The 13,538-nt window shown below is 59.1% G+C and overlaps 1 protein-coding gene across 1 annotated transcript in view; it reads right to left on the bottom strand.

The window, feature by feature from the left end:
- Positions 1–4,475: 4,475 nt before the first annotated feature.
- The window catches only part of MLPH (melanophilin), a 44,671-nt gene continuing 35,608 nt past the window's right edge, over positions 4,476–13,538 (bottom strand). Inside the window, exons 8-14 of the mRNA XM_034655462.1 lie at positions 13,317–13,502; positions 12,898–13,053; positions 11,118–11,210; positions 10,410–10,481; positions 8,757–8,814; positions 6,593–6,693; positions 4,476–4,899 (exon numbers count right to left, since the gene is read on the bottom strand). Of these exons, the coding sequence (XP_034511353.1) occupies positions 4,873–4,899; positions 6,593–6,693; positions 8,757–8,814; positions 10,410–10,481; positions 11,118–11,210; positions 12,898–13,053; positions 13,317–13,502 (693 nt within the window). The 3' untranslated portion in view covers positions 4,476–4,872. The remainder of the gene's footprint in view (positions 4,900–6,592; positions 6,694–8,756; positions 8,815–10,409; positions 10,482–11,117; positions 11,211–12,897; positions 13,054–13,316; positions 13,503–13,538) is intronic.

Genomic DNA, 13,538 nt, shown 5'->3' with positions numbered 1-13,538 from the left:
CTGGAGATTTTCAATGCTGACTGTAGACCCATCCGTTGTCATAATGAAAGCACCGACTTCTCTTGGTCTTGGTTAGAAGTGGGTGAGCACCAGCATTGCGGGTCCCTGACCTGTCCGTATCCAGCTTCCAGGAAGGATGTCTCAGAAATGACCATCTGCCAGCAAAAGGGGCAGGAGAATTCTTCCAAATAGTGGAATTTATAGATAGCACAGGGAACTGGATATGTAAAATCATGTCTTGTTTGAGGCCACGGGGAGCCAGAAGACAGCTGTTGGCGTGGGCTCCCATATTTCCTGAAGACCCAGGGCACCGCGTCCCAGCAAAGCGCTGTGGACTCGAACCTTTGCTCTGCGTGAGAGAGTGGATGGAGAGCAGCCTGGGAAGAGTTCCACTCGCAGGGGCAGGAAACGCTTCCCCTGGTCAGCCCTTGGGGACACAGGCCGACTCTCGTCTCTGCTGCCTGTTCAACTGCCAAGGAAGCCCTCCCCGAGCCAGGGACGCAGCCTCAGGGCTCTGTCTGGAGTGCGAGCAGTAGTGTTGGCCCTGGAAAGGCCGGCACGGAGTGGGCGGTTTGGGGGCTTAAGCGTTACAGCCACAGGCAGCCTCCTCTCTCTGCCTGGGGAGCGCTGGTCCCATGCATGCCTTAGGCTGCCCACAGGCCACTGCCTCGGGGCATATGGGCCACTCATGCCCGACGGCCCCCTGAACACTGGCAGGCCGGTGGCTCTGTGTCCCTTTCTGGGTGGGGCCCTGGCTGCCGTGGACCCCACAGGTATGGGGTTGTCTTGTGCTCTGACCTCCATGTTACTGGTCGGCGAGGTCACACGCACACTGTTGTTGTTCCTGAAGCTCTTAGCCTGCGTCAGTGCAGGCTGGGCCCTGGGGCCTCTGTCCATGGCCACCCTGTGCCCGGGCACCCACGTCTGGTCTCCCTTCCCTGAACTGGCGGAGCTGGAGGTCTACTTGCACGAAACAGGGTCTCCGGCCTTGAGTGGGGCAGGGAGCGCTAAGTCTGCCACTGGTGAAGTAAGGACAGGCACCGGGGAGTGTCCGTGAAGACGGGGCCAGGAGGACAGGGACCGGTATGGCTGTGCCACGGGATGGAGCAGGGAGGAAGGCTGGTTGCCCGTGCTCACGGCTGCACTCAGAAGCCAAGTGTGTGATTGAGCCCGGGGCTCCCTAGCAGGCTGGGAGGAGGCTGCTCCCCCGCGGGTATGCAGTGCCCCGTCTGCTGGCTCCCGGCTCTCTTTTAGGGTCTGGATGGGGGGTTCCACTCTGTAAGCAGATTATAATAGGTTTCCTGGTTTAGCTAGAGCGGGTTGGATGGTGGATCCCCAGACTCTCTTCCTGGCTCCTGGAACCTTGCACATGTAATTAGGGTGGGGCTCTCCAAACACGAAGATCAGCCTGGATAATCGAGATGGGTCCTAAATCCTATGACAAGCATCCTCGTGAGAGAAGGGCAGAGGGAGACTTGAGATGGACACAGAGGGCCTGTGAGGACGGAGCCGCTGCTGGGAATGATGCAGCCACAGGCTCAGGATGGGGGAGAGCCCCCGAGGCTGGAAGAGGCGGAGAAGGGAGTGTGTCCTGGAGCTTCTGGAGGGAGCAGGGCGCTGCCGACACGTCGATTCTGGCCTTCCGGCCTCCAGCACAGCGGGAGAGTCATTTTCTGGTTTGAAGCAGCCTGGATTGTGATCGTTGGTTACAGCAGCCCTGGGACCCACGGAGATCCGGGCGGGCTGCCATCCCCTACCCCAACCTGTAATGTCTTCAGTGTTTGCTAAGACCGCGCTAGTGTGGGGTGGCATGCCTCTCTCTCAACACACGGGGGCAGGTAGTGCAGGGGCGGAGGGCTGCGGAGAGGGCAGGGCGGCTGTATGGTGGTGGGGCGTAGGGGCAGACTCGAGAGAGGCTGGTGTGCTCCCCTCGCCCCGGCCAGCCGCTGCCTGGGTTCAGCCCTGGCCAGCCCTGCTGCAGGAGTGAGGGGCAGAGGCCAGGAGTTGGCCAACTCCTCTCGTAAGGGGTCGGATGGTAAATGCCCACGTCTGTTGTAGCACAGACAACAAGGGAGCTCATAGATGCAGCCAGACTCGAGGACTCAGGCCTAGACCATGGGGCAGGTGTCCCTGGGGGGGGGGAGGGAAGCAAGAGCCCGGGGCTTTGGAGAAATGAGGCGGGGTTGGCCTGCCTTGGATGGGGTCCCTCAAACCGACAGGCCTCTCAAGGTTCCCAGGGGCTTGTTTGGAAGGCTGGGGGATCTGCACAGTGGGGCTCGTGGTGACCCTTCTGACTCCCCGGGCTGCCCCCACACGATGGCAGCCAGAGCGTCCGGTGCTCCCTGGGGATGTGAGTTCACAAGTCACAGTGAACGTCTCAGCAGAGCAACAATCCATGGGTCACCAACGCGAGAGCGCAGACAGTACTGAAGTGGTGTGACAGTCGGAGACTAAGTGCCTGGGTTTATCAAGAGAGGGGCCGGTGGTTGAGGGAGCAGCAAGATTCAGACATCACGGAGAACCAAGTGGAATATTCCAAACAGCCAGGTTGTCTGACAGAGTGTGGGGGTGAAGGAGAGTAAAACAGCGTGAGCCCCTGGAAGGCTGGAGTGGACACGAGTGGGCACCGCTAGTGGCTGGGGGGTGAGACCCAGTTCGGCTGGAAGGGTAAAGTGGAGTTGCTGCAGGACGTGGTGGAATTGGCCACATTTCCAGCCCACGGGTGCCCCAAGCCAGGGGGCTCGATGGGGACGGACACGAGCTTTGACATCCAGGGGGCTGGAGGGACGCCGGGGACAGTGCAGGGGGCGGGGAAGGAGACTCGGTCCTGGGCATCCTGGCCGAGGACGCTCCAGGTCAGCACTGACCACTGGGCTTCCCATGCTGTCGGGGCGCCCGCGGTGCCACCGAGCAGGTGAATGCCCCTGCTCTGCCTCTGACGGGCTCACCGATGCTTCACAGACCCGAGAAGGCCACTCTGACAGAGGAGCCTGCTGTGTTTGAGTCTGAAGTTCTCTGCCATCAAATCAGCAGTGGAGGAACAGGGCTAATAAGGTTCTGGGGTAGGAGCGAGTAGTATGGGGGACCCACCGTTCCTATTCCATTAATACCTGGGGACACACCAGGGCCAGCGACTGTCTCTCTGATTCCTGTGAACTCACAAGGACTTCAGTTTACTTTGGGAATAAGGAGAGGTGCACCAAAAAAGAAACTGATCCCCTTTCATTTGTAGGAAACTTTCTGTCGGTTAGCACTGAATCAGGAACACACATCTCAGCCAGCTTCCATCCTGAGAAGGGGTATCGCATCTGGCTTTTCTGCAGGTCCCAGCATAAGCTGCAGTCCGGTCATCCGGATCGACCCAAAAGCGGCTTCCTGAAACCTGTGTGCCAGCCCAGGGACAGCGTCATCTCTGCGGCGGCTGCGTTCTAGGCTCAGTGGACGCGTGAAGCTCGCGGTCCAGGGTCTGCGTGGTGGTGGGGTGGGGCTCTGTCCACCGTCAGGGCAGAAGACGGGCTCACTAGCTAAGGCTTCCGCGTGCCACGTCTCCATCTGCCTCTGGTTCCCATTTCATTTAAGAGAGTTTAAGAGAGAAAAGTTAAAGCTGGCCCAAGGTCACTTTATAAAGTATCAGAGGATCCCATGGTAGCTTCTCGCTCTGGGGGGACTGCCTCACACTCAGTGTTCTCCTCTACAAAGTGGGCTTAAATTGAATCCAAGGATTAAACACACGAGTTCCTGTGAGGCATGTAACAATGCTCGGTTGGGGGGGGGCAATTACGGTTACTTGTTTCAAGGCAGCCCCGAGGGTCCCAGCGGCTCCCCTGAACACCGGCTGAGCCACAGAGAAACCCGAAGAAACCGCGAGTCCCAGACTTTCCCTTGGAGCTCACCTACAGCACGGACGGCAGGTGGCCAGCAGGCATGACTGGTTGGTCCTGGCCCTCTGTCCCCCCGGATGTCACCGCAGCAGCAGCAGTGCCAGGCTGGACCCCACCCTTCTGCCTGCATGTCCAGGGCTCCAGCACCCGCCTCTCCTTCAGGTCCTCCACGTCTGCCCCTGGACATCGGTCAGAGCTCACCCGCCACCACGCGCTCGCTCTGCCCTTGACCATAGTGGAATTTCTCCTGGTCTGTGAACCACAGGTGAACCCGCAGAATGGGTGCGAGGGGGTCGGGGAGGTCAGCTGGCCGTGAGTTCAGTCACTCGTCTTAATGCCCGATCTCCTTGTCCGACCACACACGCACGCACACACATGCATACACGCACACACACTCACAGACACGCACACACGTGTGCGTGCACAGCCACATGCATATGCACACATGTCCACACGTGTGCACTGCACACATACACGTACACACAAAGAAATGCGCACACACGCACAAAAAATGTGCACACACACAAATGCACACGCACGCACACACACATGCACACACACACACACACAGATACGTGCACGCCTGCCCACGGCTCCGACACCGTGTAGCATGCACACATCGCAGCCGCTGAGCGGAGTCATCAGGGAAAGGGCTAAAAGATCACACTGAGAACGTTCTTCTTTATGTCCTTCAGAAAGTTTAACGCCGCCCTACAGGAAAGACGTGTCAGCTTAGATGTTTCTCACGGATCAGAGCAAGCCGGCAGGGGTGGTGGCGGAGGTCGTCCGTGAACGCGGGTGAAGAGCCGAGGGTCTGAGAACGCTGTGCCCTTGCAGGCGGGGCTCCCTTATGGACGGTGTTGCGTGCTGTCTCTCCCCGGATGGCGTGCGGCCAGAGTGCGGGGCGGACGGAGGGGCGGGACGCTGCGGTGCGGGAAAGCGAAGGCTGGGGCCACTGGTCACTCCGTCCTGTTCCGGCAAACCTCCTCCTTCAGGGCCGGTGGGTCATCACAGGTTTCTGTGGAGCACAAATACACACACACACAGTTGTGCAGACAGGTGTGCAAACGGACATGCACACGCACAGACACGCATGGGCACACACATGGACACGAGCGTGGGCACACACGCACACACAGACACGCGTGGGCACACAAGACACACAAGTGTGTGCACACATACACGCACACACATACACACAGACACACGTGGGCACACACATGGACACACGAGTGTGCACAGACACATATGAGCACACACAGACACAGGAGCGGGTGCACAGACGTGGGCACACACAGACACGAGTGCACACACACAGGAGTGTGCATACACACACATGTGGGCACACATATACAAGCGTGTGCACACACACACAGGAGTGTACACACACACACACACACACACAGGAGTGCACACAGCAACACGCAGACACAGGAACGTGTTGGTCAGAAGGTGCGGGTCAGGCCCGTGGGGTTTCTGCACAGCCTCTCTGCCCCTGCTCCCGCAGCTGTGACGCTGGGTCAGCGGCACTGGCCCCTCGTCAGAGGGGCGTGCGGACGGACAGAAGGTACCCGAGAATTAAGGCTCTGAAACACAGCAAGCTGTATTCCAACTCGAAAGCATGAGGATTTTCAAGTCCCTGTTGGCCAGTTTCTTAGAAATGGTCATCAGCCCTCCGTCGGGGACGGCCACGTTCTGGCCACAGTCCCGACGCCTCCTTCTGGTTAAGGTGGGGCCCGCGGCATCTTTACCCTTCGCCATCTCCCCCTATACACGTCCCCTCGTCGGGCGGCCTAATGATGGCGGTGTCACCCACATCCCTGTCGGCCGGCACAGCCTACATGGTCAGGAACAGCCTGTCCCCTGTACTCACATGTCCCAGCATGAGATGCTTGGAAACTCTTTTTAAAACTGGAGTTCATGGGGAGAATCAAGTACCGGTGGGGGTGGGAGGGGAGAGCCAGCGGTGTCGCCGGGGTCCGGGCCTTGACTGCGGCCACCACCGAGTCAGCATGCCCGGCCCCAGGACGTGGGTGTGACCTTGAGCTCCCAAGAGATGAGCTCTTCTGAGCTGTCATGCAGCCACATTTGCGAGGCGCTGCTGGGGCGGCCTCGGGCAGGCGGTGCCCACGCGGGGGGAGCTGGGGCCTCTCCCGGGCTCCCGTGAGGTGCCGCCAGGACAGGCCTCAGGATGCACTTCTGCGGGAACTGGGACCACCGCCCGCCTGGTGCAGCCTGACGCTTCCTGGGGTCTGGAGGAACCTGGGAAGCTTGTTCTGCAGAGTGTCCTCTCCCACGGGACCTGGGGGACAGCCCTGACCCTGGCATCCACACGTGTGGTTTGCTGAACGACCTTCACAGCACTGCTGAGCTGCTGGGGCTGTGAGGAGAGTGTCCTCTCTCTCTCGCGGGCGGTCCCTCCCCCGAGTGTCCTGTCTCATGGGCTGTCCCCTCCCCCGAGTGTACTCTCTGTCACGGATGGTCCCCTTCCCCAAGCCGAGACCCACCCCAAGGTAAGCAGAGACCCCTATCACTGGTATATTCTGGCATCTTTAAGAAATGTTTTCAATTTTTCTTTAAATCTTTTGCTGATTTCACTCTACTGGTTAGTTCATCCCCATTTTCTCTGCTCTGGCGTCTTAGCACCAACACATAAATCTGACAGGTGAGGGCATTTTCAAGCCGCCTCAGGAGGGGAGAGTCAAGCTTACCGCAAAGCTGTGGTTGGCCACCCCCTTCCTGCTGTTGGGGTTTCTCTGGGTCAGGGATCCACGGTACACTGACTGCCGAGGGAAGGAGGCCCCGTCTTTACCTTCAGGAACACAGAAGTGTGTCAGCAGTCGTGCAAACGCAGTTTAGTCCAATTCTTTCTCCCCTGCCTTGGAGCGAGCATTACAATCCTATCTCACGGTGGGTCCAGAAACGCTCCCTCGAGCGAAACACAAAATGCCATCACCTCTTCTTTGATTCTGTGATGTGCCATGGGCCCAGGGGCTCTGGGGACTCTGCCCCTCGGAATGGAGGGTCTCTCCCCACCCAGGGCTTCGGTCATGTCATTGGGGCATTTGGTCTCACATCCTAATCAACCGTTTGTGTTCACGAGCACAAGTGAGCAAATCCCGGGGCTGGGCAGCCAGCGGCCTTCCTCCTCTGGCAGGTGTCGTGGGGGCCCTCTGACATGCACCTGCTCCTTGGGGGGGGGGTGCCGGGCCACGTCTCCTCTGCCCAGCCCTGTGTTTTGTGACACGGCAGCTCGACATCAGCCACGGTGGAAATGTTTCTACCATGGAAGTTGGCAGAGGCCATGCAGTACAGCTGTGTGTCGTGTTTTCACAGGGGGGCTGGCGAATGAGCTCAGGGTTCCAGTTTTGGGCAGAGAACGTGGTGTTGGAATTTGCCACACCTTCCTGCTCCTGGACCAAACTCTACGGAGGGAACTGCTAGCCCAGCGATCCCAGCTACGGGGCAGGGAATCCTTCCCGTGTGGGGACGGACGTCTGGCACATGGGTGAGAAGCCGCTCCACCGAGGCTGGCCATGGTGGCCGGAGACGCATGTGGGGACCCGCAGCCGCAGCCAGGCCTGTTAGCCCCTGGAAAGCCCGCCAGCTCCAGGGGGCCTGGGACTAGGTGAGAGGCCGCAGACTGACACAGGTGCTCACCCCGTGTCCTCCTACTGTAACTGTGAGCCTTCCCTTGGGTGGTAGCCACGAGGCCTGCTGGAAGCTTGTGGTGCATGCGCTCCGGGAGTCTCCTCCCGGCCCCGTGGCAGGTGGCCCCGCTGACAAGGTCCGCCAACCGGCTTGTGGCCCTGAGTCAGGGATTCACCTCAAATGGCCTCGGGGCCAGCCCTGTTTCTGGCCTGACCTTCCCCGGGTACGGGGAGCTCTGGGGTACAAAGAGGGGGCTGCATGGAGGGGAGCTGGTTGCAAACAGGGTTGTGCAAAGACATGCCCCGAGGAGGTGGTGAGGAGAATGTTCTGGAGGTGGTGGAGGGGACACTGCACTTGGCCTTCAGAAGGCAGACGTGGGTAGGAAAGGGAGCGAGGAGTACTCCGGGCAGAAGGCCCAGCCCAGGCAAAGGTACAGAGGTGTGTTTGCACAGAGCGCTCAGAGACCCCCATGTGCCTGTGATCGCTGTCCATCCAGGGCTCCCGTGTGGGGCAGAAAGTGAGGCTCTGGAAGGCTGTGCTAAGAAATCCCACTCATTCTGCAGGCAGGTGGGAGCCAACGATTGTTCGGGAGCAGAAGAGGAACACAAAGAGAGCTTCGCACTGCGACTGTGGCTGTGGGCAGAGCTGTAACGATGGGGTGGTGAGGACCGAGCTCAGATACGGGGACAAGAGGAGACATCACAGCAGCTCAGAGGCCTGACATAGCAGCGGAGGGACTGGACCCTGACCCGGGAACGGGGCTGCCTCCCTCTGGTGACCCGCGGTCAGGCTGTAAGGGAAGCAGTGCACAAGCACACGATTCCCTCAGAGCCTGGCTGCACACTGAGGCAGCCAGGCCTTCCATCCTGTTCCCCCGGAACAAAGTTCATGTCCTTGTCACCACTGAGACATGAAGGAAAGCTAAGTTCTGTGCTTGCACGAGAAGGTGGGGAGCTGCTTACCAAACCCTTAGAGCGATTAACAACGCAAACCGGGGAAAACACCGGCGCCAACCCCTGCACTCTCAACACACCGGATTCCAGAACACCAACCCACTAGAATGCTTCCTGACAGTGGTTCGGGGAGTGTCCCTCAGGCTCCAGGGCATGAGATGCAGCGTCCCAGGATCTACATAGAAATGCAGAACCCCCACTGGCCACTTTCACACCCTCGAGCTCATCTCCCAGGCCCTCGGGGATGAGGGAAGTCACTGCTAACTCTTACCTTGACTTTTCGGGGAATGACTGAACTTCCTTCTGAGAAGATAAGGCTCTGTCATCACCTAGAAAAAAGAAGACGTCTCTGGGCTTCACTAAATTGCTGCAACTCTTAGCAGTCCTGGGAGCTAAATGGGGACTTCTCACCATTCTTCCAGATTCTAGTGAATCCGGTCGGCTGTCTTCTGTGCCTTGGCAATATTGGAAATTTGTCAATATTAAAATACACGGTATCAGTAAATGAAGCCCCAAATGTCAGAGCATAAAAGAGATGCTTACATTTGTCAACGGTGGGCGGGAGGGCAGGGAGAGCTCGCATCTCAGCCCCGCAGACCTGGGTTCAAATGCAGGTACCACCCACCCACCCCCGCGATGCGGACGACTGTGTGTCCTCTCTGAACTCACCTGTAAAATGGGCCACTAGCCCCGTCTCGGGGTTATTGGGAGATGACCTGATCCTCATGTGTCCCCAGCTCCCATGGTTGTTGGTCCCCACGCCTTTCCCTCACACTCACTCTCCTGTTGACTGCCTCTCCGTGATGGAGTTGTCCCTTCCCTGTTTTGCCTCTCTGGGCATGAGCAGGTGGCCTCAATCCCCTGGAAATCTTCCCAACGTCAGGTGCCCTGGGATTCTGCCTGGCTGGCTTTGTGGGCTGCACCTGGAGGCCTGTGGGAGGGGCCTCCGGGACTGGGCTTTCCTGAGCTGGTCAGGAAGCACCATGGCCCCCAGAAGAGGGTGGGAAGTCAGGGCCAGGGGGTCCATGCTGAGACCCTTCTGTCATTTATGTTCTGCATGATTTCAATCAAGGATGTCAACGTCCCTGCGCTTGGGTTTGCTCATCCGGACGACAGTGTTAATCCCAATGCTTCCTCAGCAGGTTTGTAAACCTCAAATGTAAGGAGGGGAAAAACACAGTTTTTAACCATATAGAGCTACCCAGTGTCATTGTCACGATACACAGAAGTGACCGCGTGTTCGCTATGGCATCTAGGGGGCATCAGGCAGCAAGTAGGGCTGGGAACAGACGCCACTCTTTTGGGGGCCCTGGGGATAGCGCCTCCCACCGCACCCCTAACCACACCACTTGCACCTTGGAGATCGGGCTCCCTCCCATCCAGCGCCTTCCCTGCACGCTGTGAATGCGGCCACTGTCTCCCACAGCCCTGGTCCCCGTGACGCCGCACGTACACCGACCCTGGTGTGTCCACTGCTACAGCCGGCACCTGCATCTCCCAGATGGGGCCTGTCCCCAGGCTGGGAGCCCGCCTGCCTGCGCAGGGCCAGGGAGAAAAGCCCAGAACGGATGTCGCCCATGACTGATGGGCGTGGAGGGGTCCACGCAGCCTCCTTGCCTCCACACAGGACAACTCCCGATGCGTCACTCTGAGCCAAAGGTACCTTGCGTGGGGTTTGCCGACGTGGGAGGCTTGCTCGCCTCCTTCCCTCTCTGTCCCACCTCCCCGCTCCCCAGTGGGGCTGTCCTGGATTTCCCCACCAAACACCCTGACACCAGCCCTGTCCCTGTGCGTGCCTCTGAGGAAGCGGCCCTGCGGGGCTGGCCGGGCTTGCACGGTCTCTGCGTGTCAGCCCCACCGCTCCCCGGGCTCGTCATGCTTCTGGAAGAGCTGCAGAATCTCTTGCTCTCGGAAGGACACGTACCTGCTCTGAAGGCTCTGCGTTCGGATCCTTAGGACTCTCGTCCAATCTCCCAGCGAGTCGGGGGAGAAATATCTGGAGGACAAGGAAGAAGCCTGTACCTGATGACTGCTTGTTTGACCCCCGTCACAGGGAGCACAGAGGGACAGCCTTTCTCCTTGAGCAGGGGGCCAGGAACTCAGGGACAGCCCATCAGCCCACAGCACACCAGCCCAGCCTCTGCGGCCCGGGCTGCCAGGTTCAGCAAAGTAACACCCAGAACAGCCGGTTAGCTTTGACGTTCAGATAAACAACGAATATGCTGTGTTCATAAGTATGTTCCAAGTATCGCCCAGGATATACTTACACTCAAAAATGACCTATCATTCATCTGAAGTTCAAACATACTGGGCGTCCTGTTATCACCTGCACCCGGACATGGGGCTGTCCCGGGACCACCCGGCGTTCACCTGCCAGGTTATCCCAGCAGTGTGACTGGCCTGGGGGCCCCGGCTGGACTCTGGGGAGAAAGGTGTTGGTCCTAGACCTGCTGCGGGGGTCAGGGGGCAGCCCCCTCCCTGCCGTCCCTGGGGAATCTGTTCCAGTCGCACCCAGCCAGGCTGGCGGTCTCCTGGCTTCAGGCCCCCGGGGCGGCCCCCGCTGGGAGGCTGGGGTGGCTGGGGTGGCTGGGGCTCCGGGCACAAAGCCCGGTGCTGGGGCCCCTGCACTCACCGGGAGGTTGGATTTCCTCCGGGGCTTTCCCGATGGCTTCACCGTGAGCCCTGCAGCCTGCAAGGCGGCAATCTTGGACTTGATGTTGGAAACCTGGCAGGAAAAAGGACGGACACACGGACATCACTCTGATGTGCCAACTTGACGTCACAGTCCAGGAAGAGCAGCTGCCCGTTCACCAATTTTGTTACGGTTCCCTTAAGATGGGGGTCCCAAAAGACATGCTTCCTGGGGGGCCATTTTTATGCATCTTTCACAGTTGTTGCGGAGGGGGCTGCTGTTCCTTGTGGGTCACCCCCAGGCAGGAGGAGGGGGGCTCTGCACATTTTCTGGCATATCAGGAAATCTGGTTCCCCCCAGGGATGGAAGGAGGGGCAGTGATGGGACAGTGTCACCAAAGCTCTAAGGGACAGGGCTATACTATGGGCAAAGTCTTGGCTGGCATCTGGCAGAGCCTGCCTTCCTGACATCATTTTAAATCGGTCCCCACCCCTGGCCCCCATAGCAGCCAGAGGAAACTTCTGGAAATATAAACAAGGCCCCATCAACCCTGTTCTGATGCCTCCAAAGACTCTCTGGACTCTGCCCTCCTCTTGGGCCTGCCTCCCACCCTCTCCCCCTCACTCCCTCTGCCCCAGGCTCAGGGTTTCACTGCTCATTCCTGAACATGCCAAGTTCAAGACCACCCCAGGACCCTTGCACGTGTACGCTGCCTTCTTGTAATATGCCTTCCTGAGCAGCCCACCTGGGGGCTCCCCCGAGCCACCCTCACTTCCTGTCAACACAGTTGGCTTCAAGAACTGAGCTCCTTGGGGCGCCTGGGCGGCACAGCGGTTAAGCGTCTGCCTTTGGCTCAGGGCGTGATCCCGGCGTTGTGGGATCAAGCCCCACATCAGGCTCCTCTGCTATGAGCCTGCTTCTTCCTCTCCCTCTCCCCCTGCTTGTGTTCCCTCTCTCGCTGGCTCTCTCTATCTCTGTCGAATAAATAAATAAAGTCTTTAAAAAAAAAAAAAGAACTGAGCTCCTTGATCGTTGGCTTGTCCTCTATCTCCTCCCAGGAAAGCAAAAGCACCACGAAGGCGGGAGCTCCATCTAAGAATGCAACAGCTATGTCTTTTGTGCCCTGCCATTTTCAGGAGTTTGAAAATTGTCTGTCAAGCAAGAAGGAATAAAGGAATGCAGGGCCTCGGGCTGGCTCGGCCCCTTAATGAGCACAGCTCTGGAGGCATGCTCCTTACTCCTTGGGGGCACCTGCTGATGAGCAGACCTGAGAAGGGGCCGTCGGTGCAGGCTCCCCTTGCAGCCTGAGGGGCAGACCCTCTTTTTCTGGGGGCCCCTGGGGGGAGGGCAGAGCAGACCCCAGTCACCTTGGCTGTCCCTGAGAGGCCCCGGCTCTGTCCTTTGACCTTTGTACTCTACCGACACAACCCTCACCTGAACTCAAGTCCTGGACCCACACTCGGCCTCAGAGGATGACCCTAGCATCCGAGTCTGATCATCCAGAGCCCCAGGGCTGCCCTAAAACGTGAGCCTGCTTCTGGAGAAGCCCCTTCCTCCTGGGACAGGGAGGGTAAGCAGCAGCATCATTCCTGTAGGGCTGAAAACCCTGCCCGCCTTTCACCAAGGCAAACGGGACGAAGGCAGGATGGTGGGGTGGGCAACCCCATGGAAACCCCCAAGCTCCTGTTCCGGAGCTTCAGGTGTGCTGTCCACAGCTGCCAGAACTTCGGGCCCGCCACGATTCCACTTGGGGAGCCCTCGCCCCTGGGGCTGGTGTTACCTCGTTCTCCACCTGCTGAACCTCAGAGGCCGTGAGGGCCACTCTGTCCTCCAGCTCCAGCAGGTTCTTGTCTGCAGTCCTGCCGGGCTGCACAAGGTCCTGAAGGTCCTGGGGGGTGGTTTCCTGTCTGTACGTCTGGCCTGCAGCCACGCTTACCTAGGAGAGGGAAGCATGTAACATGATGCCAGCAGGCCCTTCCCCAAGACAGACCCATCCTACGACACTCTTTCCTCTGAACTTGGGGCTGGTTGACCAGCTGGCTGGCCGGGGGCTAAGCATCCCATGCAGCTCTTGTTGGGGCCTGGTGCCCACCTGGCATTGGCTGGCTGCCTGGGGTGGGCCAGTGGCTTAGTCACAAACTCTTGACTCCTGGCCCTACCTCTGCCCAGGTCCTGCCGAGCCTACTTGGACGGACTTACCTCTGGAGCTGCCCCGGGGAGGTCCTTGATGGAGGAGCTCCTGTCCAGTTCGGCCTCTTCCTCCTTGCTCCCCTCCTCCTCGGATGAGGCCCCCTGGTCACTGATGTGGCTGGTCAGCTCCTCCAGTTTCCTCCTGAGGGTCTCTTCTTCTCGGTCGGCATCTGTGGGCTCGCAGCCAGTGAGACACTGAAACCAACAAACACATCTGCGTTCAGCTGATCA

This window comes from Ailuropoda melanoleuca, chromosome 2, assembly GCF_002007445.2.
Source record: "Ailuropoda melanoleuca isolate Jingjing chromosome 2, ASM200744v2, whole genome shotgun sequence".
Classification (NCBI taxonomy): domain Eukaryota; kingdom Metazoa; phylum Chordata; class Mammalia; order Carnivora; family Ursidae; genus Ailuropoda; species Ailuropoda melanoleuca.
The sequence above is the reverse complement of the archived record's forward strand: the minus strand, read 5'-3'. Positions and strand labels throughout refer to the sequence as shown.